Source organism: Lithobates pipiens, unplaced genomic scaffold (genome assembly GCF_037356315.1).
Source record: "Lithobates pipiens isolate NorthernLeopardFrog02 unplaced genomic scaffold, aLitPip1_a1.2 Scaffold_16, whole genome shotgun sequence".
Classification (NCBI taxonomy): Eukaryota; Metazoa; Chordata; class Amphibia; order Anura; family Ranidae; genus Lithobates; species Lithobates pipiens.
Window position 1 is genome coordinate 420,741,730 of NW_027507748.1, and position 13,194 is coordinate 420,754,923.

Consider the following 13,194-nt stretch of genomic DNA (forward strand, 5'->3'; position numbering starts at 1 on the left):
AATCATAGGACTGCAGAAGGCCTCAAAGCCGCGGCCTAAATTTTCGGCCGCCGGCGGAACGGCCCGACGCGAGCACGCTGGGGGGGTCCACAGAGACAGGATACCCCCAGCTGTGCTGCCCCAGGTGCGAGGTCGCTATTTCTAGTCGCCAATGCGACCTGGCGCCCGGGTTTTGTCGAGCCCTGGCATACACAGTTAAATTTTTTTCACTCAGCCTACAGATGAACAAATCTCTCCCTGTGGCTATTGTATCAGCAGCATTTGACTGGATACAGCTGCTGTTAGGCTGAACATTTTCCATCCAGCTACTCATGAAACAAATTTCCCCATAGTATATGGTCAGCTGTACCGCTTTACAAATCCGCTGATTTAATTCAGGTTTTTGAAGCAGTGTTGCTGTTTTCAAAGTTGAACTGATCTCCAGATCAGAACTAGGATAACTAAAAACCTTGACAAATAAATAACTAAGGAGAAGGTTAATAAATATATTTAATATGTAATCGGTTTTAGCTAGAACTGCTTTCTTCAAGCCTTCTTTTTACCTCAAAAGTAATGGCATTGGGTTATTATAATGCAAAAATAAAGCTATGTGCCCAAGTGCCGGTTCACACAGGGGCGACACGACTTGCAGAGCAACTCACAGACGCGACCTGCACACGACTTCAGCAGCGACTTGCAAAACGACTTCTGTATACAAGTCAATGCAAGTCGCCTGAAGTCGCCCCAAAAATAGTACAGGAACCTTTTTCTAAGTCGGAGCGACTTGAGTCGCTCCTATTAGAGCGGTTCCATAGTACAGAATGGAGCGCGACTTGTCAGGCGGCTAAGTCGCCTGACAAGTTGCTCCTGTGTGAACCGGCACTAAGGCTTTAACTCAGGCAAAGGACATACATATAGGGGAAGATTTACTGAAACTGGAGCATACAAAATTTGGTGCAGCTGTGCATAGTAACCAATCAGCTTCTAAATTCAGCTTGTTCAATTAAGCGGACAATAAAACTTGGAGGCTGATTGGCTACTATGCACATCTGCACCAGATTATGTGTGCACTAGTTTTAGTAAATCAGCCTCATAATATATGAAATTTGTTTAAACTGACCAAGGATTTGACCAGGCTGGGGACCTGACATTGCTCTTCTACTGTTAAACTGGATTAACTTGGAAAAGACACCAAAACCAGATTAACTATGTACCTATGTTAAGTAGCAAACCTGGTCACCTCCTGCCCCCTACCTCTGATCGGACAGTGACTGAGCAAAAGCTTCTTCCTTTGCTGTTACTATACAGGTGTGTTTCCTACGAGCAATTTTTTTGAGTGCATAGGTGTAGGCAGAACTTGGCTCCCAGTTCTGCCATTTCCTCCTAAACTGAGTGCTGCTATATAGGGAAGTACAAAAAGCTGATACCAAAATCTAATTCAGGTGGCTAAACCAGTTCCATTTACAGTCTATAAAATGAATAAAAACAAAACAAGACTTTTAGTATCACTTTAAGTACAAAGCATCAAGTGTACTGTTACATGATGCTGCTCTGAGCAGAGTGTAAGTGCCGGTTCACACTAGTGCGATGCCAGACATCGCATGTAATCCGCAGCGCACGGCTGTTCACATTACATGCGATGTCTGTGCGGGTGCGATGTCAGCCATACAGATAGTATGGCTGATATCGCACCGCATTCGGTCCAAACACGCACAGGACCCTTTTTTCTGTTCGGACCAGAATCGGATCGCATGTGTGTTCACACATATGCGATCCGATTCATGTCCGAACTGTCAGTTCGCAGTGCGATATGCGAGCTGAAATGGGGGCGTCGTTTACATATAATGACACTCCCCATCAGATCGCATATGGCAGTGTGAACTGCCGTGCATGTCAAGTGCGATGCGGGAACCTGCAGTTGATTCGCAGGGTTCTCGCATCGCACTAGTGTGAACCGGCACTAAACCCCGATAGCCTGTAGATAAAAACATGTACGGAGTAGAAGTTCACAGAGTGAACTGCATATACTGTAAATCTTTATCAGTGTTCAGCATCTCAAAGCAGCAATTTAGAGATCAGAATAATCTTTATCAGGGTTGCCTCACTATTCTGTGATCTTCTGCCCAGGAGTGTTTAATGGGGCTGGATGATCATTACAAAGTCTACCCTTGTAGGCTGCTCTTCTTTTTATCATCTATGGAGCCAGGGCACTTAGCACAGATTTAAGAATGAACAGGACAGAATTCTTTCACAAACAAATCCACCTACTATGATACCACTTCTCTCCACATTCATTACAAATGATAAATGTCATCATTTCTTCATCAGGGTTTCCAGCCCGCACCCAAGCAGGCAGAAATAGAGTTCCCCTTGAAATCATTGTAACTGTACAATTAAACCTGTCACACTTCCTGCATTTAATTTTATTTGTCTGGAGGCCATCAACGCCTTGGGGTAACTGATGCTCCTGAACACTTTCTTGTGTATAGCTGGCTCTGAGCTTTCGGAGTTCATCACTGGCCATCTCCATTGCAGTCATTGTAGCAAATGCCCCAGGACTTAATGCGCCAGAGAAAATTAGCTTTTTTAGATGGGAATTCTTTGGATTTCTCAGATTGGAAACTTTGCTCCGTACACAGTTTCTATACTTCTTCTCATTTTTAGCATACATGTTATAGATGCTTTCCTCTAGCGTGTGTGCATATGCACTTGTTTTCTCTGGACACTCTGTAGTATCAGACAAAGCCTGGCACAAAAGTTCTCGGAATTTTACTCTTAATTCCTCAGCAATGATTTTCTCTTCACCTACATTGTCCGCACTAGACTTTGTACAACAAGCTGCTTGAGTGCTTGAATTCGTATTTTCAGCTGCTGTTTCTTGAGTTGCTGTAGACAAATGAAGGTCCATTGTACTACCCAGAACACTTTTGTCTTGTTCATTTTCTGGGACTGACTGCACTGTTATAAGTTCTTTGCTTTCACCTGTGTGATTTTCCTCCTTGGGATGGGCACATCTTTCTTTATACAAGAGCTTCCATTTGGAGAGCAAGCACTTGGCCTTCTTTTTCATAGCTCCTTGGGAACAGCTCTTAAGTACCCTGTAAACAACCCCGATGACGTCTGTCTCTTGAAGGGTTTGCAGACTGACCTCGAGAGTTTCAAAGTAAGAGAGGTGGTACATAATGTCTTCATATTTTCTGTCTGCTAGAAGTCTTTCCACTTGTAAAGCTCTGTATGTCAGTTCTTTAATATCAGTCGCATTCAGCATTCCTATGGCAGAGAAAAATGTTTACATTTAAAACCTGTAAATATAACGTTTTTTTCATAAAACCATCCAAAGGCTTCTACATATGTAAAAACTGCCTGCAGAAATATTACTTAAAGTATTCCTAAAGGCATTTAAAAAAAAAAAAAAAAAAAAAAAAAAAAAAAAAGAGGGGTATATTTACCTGCTCTGTGCAACGATATTGCGCAGAGTAATCCCTTAACCTTTCTTTGGCAGTCCCCTGCCGGTGCTCTCTTATGAGTGCCCCCATAGAAAGCTGTGTGCTTTTGGGGCACCTGCGTGGGCAAGCTCCCAAGCTGGGTGACTCAGCCACGCATTCCCTGGCTCACTCCTCACAGGATTTTACCGACAGCAGATGCTAGTGTCTCCTCCCACAGATCTTTCCCTGTGGACAGGAATGAGCATGGAAAGATCACATCACTGCTCCAATATATAACTAAAGTATTCTAGATGGGTTTTTTTTTCCTGCAAAAAAAAATTTAGAAGCTAAAGAATTGATTGTTTGTTTGTTCTTACAAAGTATACAATCTATGGCACTTTAAGTATAACTAAAGGAAAAAAATTTTTTTTTTTTTTTTTTTAGTTTTTAACAGTGTGCAGAGGGATTAGAACATCTTATACATTTTTATTTCTGTCTGTGGCCCCATTAAGAAGATTCGCCCTCTTTATTTGTCCTGTTTACCATTCTCATTGAAAGTGAAAATAAACCAAAATCCCAAATTTGGGTTGTCCCTAGAAAAGCAATAAAGAGGAAATCTCCCAATGGGGACACCAATTCAGGTGACCTGGGGTCCCCAAGGAATTCCCTTAACCACTACGTGTCCACGCTATAGCTGAAAGGCGGCTACAGCGTGGACTCCAATTGCCAGGAGGGCATCCCTGGACGTCCTCTTGTTTTCTTCCCCTCTGCGCGCTGCGCAGGTGCACATTGGGGAAATTCTGTGTTGGCCATGTCCCTTGGACACTCACAATCACAGGTCGTGCCTAATGGCCAATCACAGCGGCCATTTAGTACTTGATCTGAGTGTCCAATGAGAGATGATCTCATATGTAAACATACGAGATCATCTCTCATTCCCGTCTCTCCCTCCTCACACTCTATCAGACAGAGTGTGAGACGGGAGAGCGAACGACTGCAGTATCAGCGTAAGGGGGGAAAAAAAAAAAAAAAAAAAAAAAGGGAAAATAAAGTGCCCACAGTACCTGTCAGCGCCATCTGTCCCCAGTGCCACGTATAAGTGCCATCTGTCATCAGTGCCACCTATTAGTGTCATCTGTCTACAGTGCCACATCAGTGTCATGAGTGCCACCTATTAGTGCCATCTGTCATCAGTGTCACGTGTCATCAGTGCCACATAGTGTCACGTGTTATCAGTCCCACGTGACAAACCTTACAGGGGTATAACCCTCCCTTGCTCTATCGAAAATGGAAAAAGGTTTTGCCTATGGCTCTATTTTAACCATTGTGTCTTTAGTATCACTTTAAAGGATAAGTTCACTTTTGGGAACAGGTTACATGTTCCACCCCCCCCCTTTTTTTTTTTTACGATGGAACATGTAGCATGTTCCCAATGCTGCCGATCCTCCCCCCACCCCCATGACAGCAGCTGTTTTTAACAGCCGTGCATGTGAATGAACTACAAGCCCCAACATCCTTTGTGGCACTGTGGAGCCCCATTTAGTCAATTGATTCTTCCTGCCCTTACAGGATGTACGGGCCACACAGATACACTGACAGATCTGCATGAGACTTGTATGGCACTAGCAATCAGCAGATCCCTAGTAAAATGCTTTACAGGCTCAAAAAAATAAAAATAAAAAATGTGCATTTATTATTATATTTTTTTTTATAAAGTTAACTTATCCTTTAATGCTCATAAAGAAGAACTTATAGCAACGTGTGATCAGTGAGAGCCTGATCACTTATTTGTGTAATTAAAATAGGTGCATAGCATCTCTCATTAAAACTAATAGGATGCAATCAATGAGATAAGTCTTGTTAGATTTTAGTCATGCAACTGCAATTTTTTAAATCTAAAACATAACCCTAGGGTAAGTTTGTAAGTGGCATTACTATAAGCACACTCTCTGTGATGTCAATGACACATTGGCACTCTGAGGTTCTATAAAGGAGAGCCCGTTTTATCTGATCTACAAGTCTATGGGGAATCTTCTGACACACATGCAAAGACTTACCTAGAGCAGGGTTGGAGACCTAGCTGGTTTCTCTAATTAACAAAACATATCACTGGAATGGGAGATTAAGACGAGTTGTACCAGTTTCTCATTTTAAAGTAGTTATAAAGCTAAAATGCTTTTTTTTTACCCAAGAGCATTTCTACATTAAATGTAAAAAAACATTTTGCCACTTGCTGTGTCCCCACCCACAGACACTTACCTGCATCCTGTATCGATCCAGTGCTGTGTCTTGGCTGCAGGGCTTCCCCCTTCCACCTTTCTCTTCTCACAGTAGGATCCGGCAGCAGTGGGAGCCATTGGTTCCTTCTGCTGTCAATCGAATCCTGTGAGCAAACAGCAGAGGGTGGGGCAGAGCTGCAGTGTGTGTGTGAATGGACAGAAATCCCAACTTGGGAGTGAGCCCGCACATCTGGGAGCAGATACAGAAGAGGAGGAGCCAAAATCGTCAGTAAGATACTTTGGAAGATGGGGTTGTTCTGTGCAGTAGCATTAAACCGAGCAAGCAAGTTTAACATGCGCATTAACCACTTCCCTACTGCGCATAGTCATATGACGGTTGCAGGAAACCTTTGTCCCTCCGGGCCGCTGTCATATGACATCTTTTACTTCCCGAGCCTCTAGGGGACGCGCGCCGCCAGGCACCCAATGTGCATACCCAGCTACAATATCCGCTGGGCACCTGCTGTTGCTCGTGAACACAGCAGGACCCTGGATCTGTGTGTGTGTCAGAAAAGAGACGACCAATGGTGTGTTCCCAGTACAGATGAACACCGATCGGTCTCCTCCCCTTGTGAGTCCCCTCCCCCTACAGTTAGAATCACTCCCTAGGATACACATTTAAACCCTTCCTCACCCCCTAGGGTTAACCCTTTCCCTGTCAGTCACATTTACACAGTAATCAGTGCATTTTTATAGCTCTGATCACTGTATGAAATGTGAATGGTCCCAAAATAAGTGTCAAAAGTGTCTGCCGTAAGATCGCAGTCACGGTGAGAAAAATAAATAAAAAATAATTCGCAGATCACTGCCATTACTAGTAAAAAAGAAAAAAATATGACAATAGAAATGCCATAAATGTATATATATTTTGTAGACGCTATAACTTTTGTGCAAACCAATCAATGTATGCTTATTGCGTTTTTTTCACCTAAAATATGTAGAGGAATACATATCGGCCTAAACTGAGGAAAACATTTTTTAATTGGATATTTATTATAGCAAAAAGTAAAAAATATTGTGTTTTTTTTCTAAATTTACACCTCTTTTTTTTGGTGTTTATAGCACACAGAGCTGATCAAATACCACCAAAAGAAATCTCTATTTGTGGGGGGAAAAAAAAAAAAATCAAAATGTCCTATGGGTACAGTGTTGCATGACCGCGCAATTGTAGTTCAAATTGTAACAGCGCTGAAAGCTGAAAATTGGTCTGGGCAGGAAGGGGTGAAAATGCCCTGTATTGAAGTGGTTAATTTAATTTTAACCACTTAAAGACCACCCACCGCATGTATACTGCAATCGTGGTACAGAGAGGCAGAATGGGGATCTGCCTATGTATACAAGGCAGATGCCTATTCTGACAGGGTACAACATGGAGATCTGCTGTTCCAAGCGATTAGGAACAGCGATCTGTGTTGTTCCTGTCAGCACTTCCTCCACACAGTAAGAAAACACATTTAACCCTTTGGCAGGGAAGGGGTTAACAGGGTGATCAGTGTAATTTATACAGTAGTCAGTGCATTTTTTCAGCACTGATCACTGTATTGGTGTCACTGGTCTTCAAAAAGTGTCACTTAGGGTCAGATTTGTGTACCGTAATCCTACTAAAAATTGCTGATCGCTGCCATTGCTTTTTTTTTTTTGGATACATATTATAGCAGAATGTAAAAAATATTATTTTTTTTTTCAAAATTAGCGGTCTTTTTTGTTTATAGCGCAAAAAATGGAGAGGTGATCAAATACCACCAAAAGAAAGCTCTATTTGAGGGAAAAAAAAAGGATATAAAATGTTATTTGGTACAGCGTCACACACCCGCGCAATTTCCAGTAAAAGTAACGCTGTTCCGTATCGCAAAAAATAGCCTAATCATTAAAGAAGTTGTACCTATAGGTAAGCCTTATTCTTATTATGTAAATATCTCCTAAACATGCACCATTTAGGAGATACTTACTGATTTTTTGCGCCAATGATGTAATCGGGGAATGCGCTGTGAAGAAACGGGCCCCGTGCTGTTTCTTCATGAGTGAGTGCCATGACTGGTGGCTCCCATGCGCATGCGTGGGACTGATGGCAAACAGCTCTGGCCAGTCACAGAGCCGGAGTCCGTGGCCCCGGAAGGAAGAGGGGCAAACATGGATTCGGCCTGCAGCAGGGATGGCACAGGCTTTGTTTGCAGGTAAGTGTACTGCGATGCCGCCTCCCCGCCCCCCCCTCTCGAACTGCACAGCCCTTCACTGGAGAGTTTAGTATAAAGTTGCTTCTCCTCACCCCGAGCTCTTATGCAACTGAGAACAGAGAGAATGTGATGACTTATAAAAAAAGGGAAAAAAGGGTATTTATAATGTTTTTTTTTTATGTATCTACACACAAATGTTTTGCTTTTTATTTCAGTTCTAAAGTGAAAGGGTTGTTTTACAAGGTGATCGTTTACAATCATTTAAGTTGTCACTGGAATAGAATAGGGATAATATTTCTAATTTCTATCCATAACTATATTAAAAATAAAGTGGATTTGTCTTTAGATATACCTTATAGCCCAACTCCACTTTGCCTCATCTTCCGTTACCAGCCCACTCTCCCCTTAGTGCACCCCTCAACCCCCTTATTTTAAAGTGATTGTATAGTCTACTGTATTAATTACTTTGATCCCCCAAGTTTTAGGTCCCTGTACAGTACAGCATGTGCTTTTCCTAAAATTATAAAGCTAAATACCTTCTTTGCAGAGCCCTGCTGTACAGACACGTGATCTCCCCTCTGCTTTCTTTCTGATGTAAGTGAGTACAGTGGGAGGGGCTGAGAGTTCATACTGATTATTGCAAGTCAGGAGAGGGAGGTCACATATCTGCACAGCAGGGCTCTGCAAAGAAGGTATTTAGCATTATAATTTTAGAAAAGCAAGCACACTGTAATGAACAGGGACCTAAAACAGAGGATCAAAGTATTTATTACAGGTTTCTTTACTTTACAAGCACAGTAGAGGAGAGGCGGGGCGCACACACTGACTACAGAGCTGACAAGAAGAGAGGGGGTGGAGGAGATGCAGAGACTAGAGCTGGATGACGGAGGTATCATGGATCAGCAGCCTTGATAAACATGGTGAGTTTAAACAGGGGAAGACAGCATCAGTCAGGTATTGTAGAACATGGAGAAGGACAGTTAACATGGCAAAAGCGCTGTGCTATATCTTGTGCCTTAAAGGGAAAAGCACTTTAAATTAAATCTGTAGCCTTTTGTATGGTCATATACTGTTATGTTTCTTCTTCCTACTACAATGGGCATGTCCTAATTACTGCAGAAGACAGCATCATGTAGTAGTGCAGTGCTTTTTTGCAGCCTTTTCCTGTGAGTCCAGAACTACTTGAGAACATGCCCTCCAGCGTCAGATGCTTGACACTCTTTGATCACAGGAAATGAGTTGAAATATACTGGATGGCATTGACTCTGAAAGAAGAGGGTTGGTTTGAGCACAGGGGTAAAGGTGTTGAGCAGTGAAGACTTTTTTTTTTCTGTATTAAGCAGATCAGAGTAATAACGTATACATCCCTGCACTAGCACAATATACTGTGTTCATTTTCTCCTGTACAGAGAGTTCAAGAGAAACAACCAGTCTTCTCAAAACTGAAAATCAGCCATACCAAGTACTCGTCCCTGTAAAATACAATACACACTTACTTCCATGTAGTATAGCATCCTCTTCCTCACACTCAAATCTTCCCCAGCATTTTCTTTCTTTGGTGATATTCAGGAAGTGACAATCAGATTCAGAATCTGAGATGGTAGTGTTGTCCTGAAGTTCATGAAAATCCCAGGGCAGCTGGAAAGTGGAGAGTACAACTTTACTTTATATACCTGTGAGTATGATAAAGACTTAAGGGTATATTAAAACAAAATTGCATAGCTGCATGTAAATTATGTGCGAATAAGGCAAAATCAACTCTTCTCGGGCTATATTCTCTGCCGATAGTGTGAATGAGAAAATACAGCATTAAAGCCCCTAGAGCAGGGATCTGCAATTAGCGGACCTCCAGCTGTTGCAAAACTACAACTCCCATCATGCCTCTGGGTGTCATGCTTGTGGCTGTCAGAGTCTTGCAATGCCTCATGGGACTTGTAGTTCTGCAACAGCTGGGAGGTCCACTAATTGCATATCCCTGCCCTAGAGCATGCTACCATGGGAAATAATTATGCTCTTTGACTCCATCTAGTGGCCATATTGTGGCATTTTCCCCATTCACACTTTTGATGTACAGTAAATCTAGCCTGAGAACATTTTATTTTGCCCCATTTGCACAGAATACATTTACATGCAGTTTTAAGGGAAAACGGCAATGTGAAGTTTTACGAATACACCCCTGTGATTTAGAAAAGTTGAGAAGATCGGAGAAAGTCTTCTTTATGATGAGTTTTCAAGACAGACAATACAGGTAAAATAATGCCATCTGACATCTTCAAACTAGGTGTAGCACCCTGTACCTAGGTAGGTGCTAGGAAGTAGATTTTTGGTGAGTACAGGTAAATTTAGGGATGCCTACCCTCTTTGTTTTGATCTGTATGGGCTGGTAGTGACTCAGAGTAGGCTAGATAGCATCACTTCTCAGTTATCTACCTCTGACATCTAGAAGAGAGGAGGGGAAGAGAGGTGGAGCTGTAAGAGATGTCTCAAGGAGCCCTGACTAATCCCCATCTCAGATTGGCAGGGGGCATGCCTTCTTGATATACCCAGGGTCAACCCAGCTGGGAAGTTGTCAGGTGGAAGAACTGATAATGGAGTGCTAGGCTGTCGGGGCGTTTGAGGGTGCTCCCCATTCGGGGGGGGGGGGGGGGTGACCTTGGGCCGGGGACTCAGGTGCAGGAAGGATCTGGACAGGGCACAGAGAGGACAGCAGGAGCTAGTACTGCCAGGCAAGTCTTCAGGGGGAACAATCAGTTTGTGTGTGGGTGGCCAGGAGGGCCAGTGAATGACAGGCACAGTTGGGAGGACTGGGGAGGCACGCCTGAAAAGGAGTTGGAGTGTGCAGTCTGGGATGGGTGCAGAGCCAGCAGTAAGGACTGTGATGTCATGGGCAGTGGAGTCAGGCAGCTGCAGGGCCTGAAGGGGGATTACTGGGAGCAGTAGTCCACCATAGGTCAGCTAGCACACAAAGACGTTCTATTTTTTTGCTACGTTAAACAGGACCTGTGGTCCCTGCCTGCAAATGGCAATTTCTAGGGCCTGACAGAGTCAGTGTTGGACTAACTGAGAGAGACTTCAAGCAAGCGTTGTGCTGGAGGAGACTAGAGCTGTAAAGTGTATATAGTTGTCCCAACTGATTGTATTTTCAATCAACCAATTGTTCTATCTACTGGTCATCTCATATACTCCTATCCCTATCCAAGTTCAAATCCTTCAATAAAATAACAAAACAAACATCTGGACTGTTAATTGTCTCCAACTGGATTGGGGGGTTGAATGTTGGGCTAGGCAGGGTGACAGGTGGGCCACACCTTTCAGCAGCCCCAACGGGGGCACCACTACATAGGAATTTGCATTTACTGTCTATTTGATGGCACAACTAAATCCTCAGAGATGATGTGGCCCTACAACGTGGGGAATTCATGATTAGTGTCTATAACGTTGTGTAGAATTCCGTTGTGCCTTCCCACTACAAATGTCAGTGTGGTGGCAGATTTGTGAATGTCTTGGAAAAAGGTGTGTGAATTTATGGCAAGCACTGCATGTGTAGTCGCACTGTCCATACGGACAGACCATCCTCAGTGCAGACACACCATTACACAGCACAAGGGTCAAGGAGCAGGAAGTGAGGAGCTGGGACAGCACTGCGTCCACAGAGGAGTCGGGGAAGTGATGTGCGGGGGGGGGGGGAAGAGTTAGTGGGGCACTTCTGCACTTCTTACTGTAATACAGCTTGACTGTAGAACTAGCTGAATGTACCGCATGTGATGGTAAAAATACTAGAGAAAGCGTGAGCAGGGAATGTAGTGTGACACAGAGCCCCACACAAACCTTCCCCCACCATCTCTCCTCTATAACAACACATTCCCCATGAATGACTAATAACATGTAACTGTAATGTATGAGGCTGGCCGTTTAGTTCCGCTGTGAGAGCACACAGGGATTGTACTGACCTCACTCTGTACAGGAAGGACCAGGTCAAAGCAGGGCCCTGTGACACGGAACACAACATTCCCAGCCTGTTTCCTGATCCTCTGCGCGCGCACACCGTCTTCCACATAGCTCATGCTCCCCCACCCAATATCATCGAACATCGCCCGAGATACACTGCGCATGCGCAGAACGCAGTCGAACTTCAACTGTTTTGCCGATCAGCTGGAGTGACGTGCCAGAGCGCACGCGCACATCGAGGAACAGACCGCGGGAGAAAAAAAAGTGATGTCACACAGAAGGTTGGCAGGTCCTCCTGGGGAGTGGGGACGTTTACTTTGATTTAGTTCATAGAGCACAAGTCTATTGTCAGATTAGCTCAGTGTCATGAATTTTGGTGATACACAAAGAGGTGTGTTAGGCTGGGTTCACACTTGTGCGATGCGGGAACCCTGCGATTCCACTACGGGTTCCTGCATCACACCAGACTCGCACGACAGTTCACAATGACATATGCGAACTGCTGGGGAGTGTCATACAATGTTAACGACACCCCCATTTCAGCTCGCATGTCGCACTGCGAAGTGTCAGTTTGGACATGAATCAGATCGCATGAGTGCCATGCGATATGATTCTGGTGCGGACCAAAAAAAGGGTCCCGTGCGAGTTTAGTCCAAATGCGATACGATTTCAGCCATACTATCTGTATGGCTGAAATCGCATTGCACGGACATCGCCTGTGATTTGCAGAGCAAATCGCATGCGATTTTGCACCACGCAGCAGTGTGAACTGGCCCTGAGCCTAGGTTTCCGCAAATTTGATGGATAGCAATGTTAACTGTGAAGTTGCCCCAGAATGCAGGTCACATGCACACAAACCCCGCTTTTCATTTAGGCTCTGTTTCCACTTGTGCAACTTGTCCTGCGACTTGGGACTGCAAAGTTGCATGACAAGAAGTACCCGATTTCCAATGAGTACCATTCATATCTGTGCGACTTCAAGTCACAGCGACTTCAAAGTAGTCCCTGCACTACTTTGGTCCCCTTTTAATGTGACTTGAGGTCCATAAACCTCCAGAATACACAGGCATTGCTTCAAGTCGTGGCAAAATCGTGCAACTTTCAGGCTTTTTAGGCTAACGCAGCCTGAAAGTTGCACAATTCTGCCGCAATTTTGATGCGACTTTAAAGCAATTCCTGTATTCCCGAGGTCTATGGATCTCAAGTTGCATTAAAGTGGGACCAAAGTAGTGCAGGGACTACTTTGAAGTCGCACAGATATGAATAATACTCATTGGAAATCATAGAGTACAAAGTTGCAGGACAAGTTGCACAAGTGGAAATGGAGCCTAAATGAAAAGTGGGTTTTTGTGCATGTGAACTGCATTCTGATGGGCCAACTTCCCAGTT

The 13,194-nt window shown here is 43.9% G+C and overlaps 1 protein-coding gene across 1 annotated transcript; it reads right to left on the bottom strand.

Moving 5' to 3' along the window:
- Positions 1 to 472: 472 nt before the first annotated feature.
- TCEANC (transcription elongation factor A N-terminal and central domain containing) lies at positions 473 to 11,966 on the bottom strand. Its single transcript, XM_077482541.1, has 3 exons — positions 11,808 to 11,966; positions 9,354 to 9,495; positions 473 to 3,249 (listed from the first exon to the last, which is right to left on the bottom strand). Exons 1-3 carry the CDS (start codon positions 11,946 to 11,948, stop codon positions 2,228 to 2,230), a joined length of 1,305 nt encoding a protein of 434 aa, XP_077338667.1. The 5' UTR covers positions 11,949 to 11,966; the 3' UTR covers positions 473 to 2,227.
- Between the last annotated feature and the right edge of the window lie 1,228 nt (positions 11,967 to 13,194).

Bases quoted from the DNA above. Each gene is read 5' to 3' on its own strand.
- TCEANC (XM_077482541.1), bottom strand. From the start codon at position 11,948: ATGTTCGATGATATTGGGTGGGGGAGCATGAGCTATGTGGAAGACGGT. The intron at 9,496-11,807 runs GTCAGTACAATC...TCCACTTTCCAG, and splicing joins TCCTTCCTGTACAGAGTGAG to CTGCCCTGGGATTTTCATGA. The intron at 3,250-9,353 runs GTAAGTGTGTAT...TCTCTGCCATAG, and splicing joins GGATGCTATACTACATGGAA to GAATGCTGAATGCGACTGAT.